Genomic DNA, 4,934 nt, shown 5'->3' on the forward strand with positions numbered 1-4,934 from the left:
TAATAATAACTTTTATTATAGCTTTTTATAGGCCAGGCACTGGTATAAATGATTGCATGTATTTGCATGTATTGAGTCAGATTCTCTATTACCCCTAGTTTATTGGTAGGAGGTCAGTGTGACTCAGCAGTTGTATCTTGCCCGTGTTCACTATTTGTGAAGAGCAGAGCTCCAATTTGAACATAGCCTATGCAGCTCTAGACCCATGCTCTTAAGTACAATGCTGACCTTCTTATAGTAAAGCAAAATGTGAAAATTATAATTATGTGACACGAAATGCAAAACCACTCCATAAGTCCCAATCTTTCTTGTCCAGGAATACTTCTAAAAATTGCCTTTAGTTTCTTAATTTATATGAAGTCCCAGTTTAAACTATGACCCACGGAGATATCCAAAGCTATTTCTGAACTGTAGTGACTCACATGATACGCCGTAGTTCTTTCTTTTGTGTTCTCTGTGACTTCATTAAAGTGAAGGACCTGGAAGAGATATGAAGTGGGATAAGGCAATTTTATTCAGAAGATCTGTTTAAATCAGTGCTCACTCAATTATGGGAATTTCTGCTCAGCCCCTGTGCTACCCATCAGGCCCTGTGCTACCCATGAGCCCCTGTGCCACCCATCAGCCCCTGTGCTACCCATTAGGCCACTGGATCTGGTGCCATCTGCATGCTCGCTGACACAGTGATGGAGAGCAACGTTGAGATAAGTCAAGGTAACAAAGCTGACACCTACCTTCTCAATTTGTAGGGCAGTGTTTTCTCTGCACCCTAATAGAAGCATCCCAAATGCTGATGTGATGCTTAAAGGGGAATAGAAGATGTTGTCCTCCTTTGATTTTCCAAACTGTCGGAACATATCTAAAGCAAACTGGGTGTTTGCTTCACTGAGTGACTTCATGGTGACCTTGGTGTGATCTAGAACTCCTGGAAAAGCATTAGATTCATTTTAAAATGACTTTACTGAATGGAGCATCACTTTGTAATAAAATTTTCTTACAGAAAGCGACATATCGGGGTTATAGGATTCTGACAATTAAAGTTTTCCTTCTTTTTCCTTTTCAAGCCTTCTACACGGTCATGTATTAATCTCATAATTAGAAGACTCATGAAATTAGTATTTTCAAAGACTTCGTAAACAGGAAATAGAACATCTTTATCTTTTCTTCATTGCTGGCTGTACTAGGTCTAGGTAGAAAGGCTTTAAACCAAATGCTAAGATGAAGATTTCTGTGGATGCCATCCAGCCAGCTCTCAAGAGGCACCTCTGACTTTTCCTTCAAGGTTCTGTGGCTGCAAGGCACTCCTCCCCTATCCCCATGCTTCTAAGGGTGCATTTGTTCACTTGAAAATAAACAATTGAAAGGATAAATTTGACGAAGTAGGTATTTTAATTTTGCCCTTGTAGAATAAGCAAAATACAGTTAGAATGAAGTAGATGCATGATATAAAACACATTATTGTTAGTATTCTAAAAATAATTCATATTGTTATGTGGAGCATCTGGAAGCGCTCACCTGTGTTCCTGGAGGAAGCAGAGGTTGTCAGGAAGCCTATGAGAGTCTCAGTGTTCTGAATGGTGACATCCTGAATATATATACCGTTCTTCTCACTGCCACTCCCTCTTCATTGCAGTTGGTATTTCAAGTAAGTCAACTTTAGATTTCACAACCAGGACAATACTCACCTTTTTGAGAGTGAAAATTTATTAAAGAAAGACAGGACTTTTTGTTCTGTTAGTGCACTTCCTTTTTAATATGTGGAAACAAATTGCAAATCTACAGTCATTGGCAATCATTGGCTTATTTGAAATGCATGCAGGTGCCTTTCTAAAACCAGAGGGAATCAGTTTAAAATTTCAAGTTCCTCTCATTCCTTTCAGCTCCGTCCCCTTGTACACTTCCCCAATTGTAAAAACAATTCTTTCTGTTCTTGAATTTGTAATTGTCTTTAAGGCATACTTGCAATACCAAACAGCTAAAGGGCTTACATTTGCTATTTTTCAGTTCTGAAAGGTTTTGTTCATCCTAACAATTTCCCTAGTAACTGTTCTGTATAATCAGGAAAATAGCTCTAATTCTACGTCCGAAGAGATACTGAGGCAATGTCTCAGCAAACTGTGGAGAACTGGGTTCTATTGCTTTCCCCTAAATGCTCTGCCTTGGCAGTGATCCTCTTGGTTACCTCCCATGCCCCTTGCAGCCATTCCAGTGTTTTCTTTTGCTTAAGGTCAGTGAGAAGATTATTTACCTTGCTGAGTTAACATGCTAACAATGAGAGGAACAGATGGAAAAAAAAACAGAAGTCATTTTGAATGGCAGCTTTCCAATTTTTCATATAAAAATGAAATTGAAAAATATGGAAGTTGTTAAGATGAAGAAATCGACGGAAGGGTAGGCAGGTGACAAATGACCTAGTGAATTAATATTCACAGGAGTAGCACAGAAGGTACCAACTGGGTACATGGTATACCTGCGTGGCCAGATAATTAAAATAGGACATTGAAGACAGGGAAAGAACAATGGCTAGAAAAGGCAGAAAAGTTTGCTGAGACATCTCCTTCTAACTGAAATTTCATATCCTTTACTAGCATCTCCCCAATCGTCCTACCTCCCCCAGCCTCTGGTAGCCACCATTCTACTCTCTGCTTCCATGAGTTCAACTTTTTTAGATTCCACCTATAAGTGAGATCATGTAATATTTGTCTTTCTGTGCCTAGCTTATTTGACTTAGCATAATATCCTCAGGTTCATCCATATTGTCACGAATGACAGCATTTCCTTCTTTTTTATGGCTGAATAGTATTCCATTGTGTATATAAACCACATTTTCTTTGTCCATAAATCTACTGGTGGACACTTGGGCTGATGCCATATCTTGGCTATCGTGAATAGTGCTGCAATGAACACGGCAGTGCAAATAATTCTCTGAAATACTGACTTCATTTCCTTTGGATGCATGCCCAGATGTGAGATTGCTGAATCATATGGTAGTCCTGTTCTTAATTTTTTGAGGAATTTCCATACTGTTTTCTAAATGGCTATACTAATTTTATTACCACCTACAGGGTACAAGGGTTCCCTTTTTGCCACATCTTCACCAACACTTTTTATCTTTTGACTTTTTGGTAATAGCCATTCTAACAGTTGTGAGATGATATCTCATCATAGTTCTGATTTGCATTTCCCTGATGATTAGTGATAGTGAGCATTTTTCATATATCTGTTGGCCATTTGTATGTCTTCTTTTGAAAAACAGCTATTCAGATCCTTTGCACGTTTTGAAATAGTCTTATTTGTTTTTTGTGTAATTGAATTTTGACAGTTCCTTCTACATTTTGAATAATAACTTCTCATCAGAGATGTGGTTTGCAAACATTTTTCCCACTTGGTAGGTTGTCTTTTCACTCTGTTGACCGTGAATTATTTTCTCCTATGCTGTGTAGAGGCTTTTCGGCTTTATGTAATCATATTTGTAATAAGTTTTGCTTTTGTTGCCTGTGCTTTTAGAATCATAGTTAAATAATCATTGCCAAGACCAATGTCATGAAGCTTTTCCCCTATGTTTTCTTCTATTCGTTTTCTGGTTTCAGTCCTTACATTTAGGTCTTCAATCCATTTTTAGTTAATTTTTGTATATGGTGTGAGATGGTCCAATTTTTTTTTTTTCTGCACATGGTTATCCAGTTTTCCCAACACTGCTTATGGAAGAGCCTATCCTTTTCCCATTGAGTGCTCTTCGCATCTTTTTTGAAAATCAATTGACTGGATATGCATGGATTAATTTCTGGGCTCTCTATTCTGTTTTACTGGTCTATGTATCAGTTTTTATGCCAGTACCATGCTGTTTTAATTTCTACAGCTTTGTAGGTTATTTTGAAGTCAGGTAGTGTGCTGCCTCCAGCTTTGCTTTTTTTCAAGATTGCTTTGGCTATTTGGCATCTTTTGTCATTTCATGCAAATTTTGGAATTTTTTTCTATTTATTTAAAAAAAGGAATTTTGATAGGGATTGGATTTAAATGAATCTGTAGATCTCGTTGGGTAATGCAGACATTTTAACAATATTAATTCTTTCAATTTATGAACATGGGATATTTTTCATTTATCTATCTTTAATTTCTTTCATCTATGTTTTAGTTCTCAGTGTGCAAATATTTCACCTCCTTGGTTAAATTTATTCTTAAGTATTTTATTTTTAGTAGCCATTGTAAGTGGAATTGTTTTCTTGATTTCTTTTTCAGATAGTTCTTCATTAGTACATGGAAACACTAGTAAATTTTGTATGTTGATTTTTTATTCTACAACTTTACAGAATTCATTTATTAGTTCTAACGTATTTGGTGGGGTCTTTAGGGTTTTCTGTATATAAAATCATGCCATTTGCAAACAGAGATTGTTTAACTTCTTCTTTTTTGATTTGAATGTCTTTTATATTTTTATCTTTCCTAATTGCTTTGGCTAGGACTTCCAGTGCTATGTTGAACAGAAGTTGTGAGAGGGGAATTCTTGTCTCATTACTGATTTTAGAAGAAAAGCTTTCAACTTGTCATCATCGAATATGATTTTAGCTTTGGCTTTGTCATAGATGTCCTTTATTATGTTAAGGTATATTCCTAGTTTGTTGAGAAATTTTATTATAAATAGATGTTGAATTTTTCCAAATGCTTTTTCTGCATCTATCAAGATGATCATATGGTTTTTGTCCTCTGTTCTGTTAATGTGCTGTATCATATTTATTAATTTGCGTATATTGAACCATCCTTGCATCCTTGGGATAAATCCCACTTCATCGTGGTAATGATCCTTTTGATGTGCTGCTGAATTCAGTTTGCTAGTACTTTTCTGAGGATTTTTGCATCTATTTTCATCAGGAATATTGGCCTGTAATTTTCCTTTCTTGTAGTGTCCTTGCATGGTTTTGTTATTAGGGTAATGC

The 4,934-nt window shown here is 36.3% G+C and overlaps 1 protein-coding gene across 1 annotated transcript in view; it reads right to left on the bottom strand.

Moving 5' to 3' along the window:
• Nucleotides 1–1,263, bottom strand: part of LOC105811141 (serpin B4-like) — a 16,487-nt gene extending 15,224 nt beyond the window's left edge. Inside the window, exons 1-3 of the mRNA XM_012645271.1 lie at nt 1,208–1,263; nt 735–925; nt 380–479 (exon numbers count right to left, since the gene is read on the bottom strand). Coding sequence (XP_012500725.1) covers nt 380–479; nt 735–925; nt 1,208–1,241 — 325 coding nt within the window. The 5' untranslated portion in view covers nt 1,242–1,263. The remainder of the gene's footprint in view (nt 1–379; nt 480–734; nt 926–1,207) is intronic.
• Between the last annotated feature and the right edge of the window lie 3,671 nt (nt 1,264–4,934).

This window comes from Propithecus coquereli, unplaced genomic scaffold (genome assembly GCF_000956105.1).
Source record: "Propithecus coquereli isolate 6110/MARCELLA unplaced genomic scaffold, Pcoq_1.0 Scaffold229, whole genome shotgun sequence".
Lineage (NCBI taxonomy): Eukaryota > Metazoa > Chordata > Mammalia > Primates > Indriidae > Propithecus > Propithecus coquereli.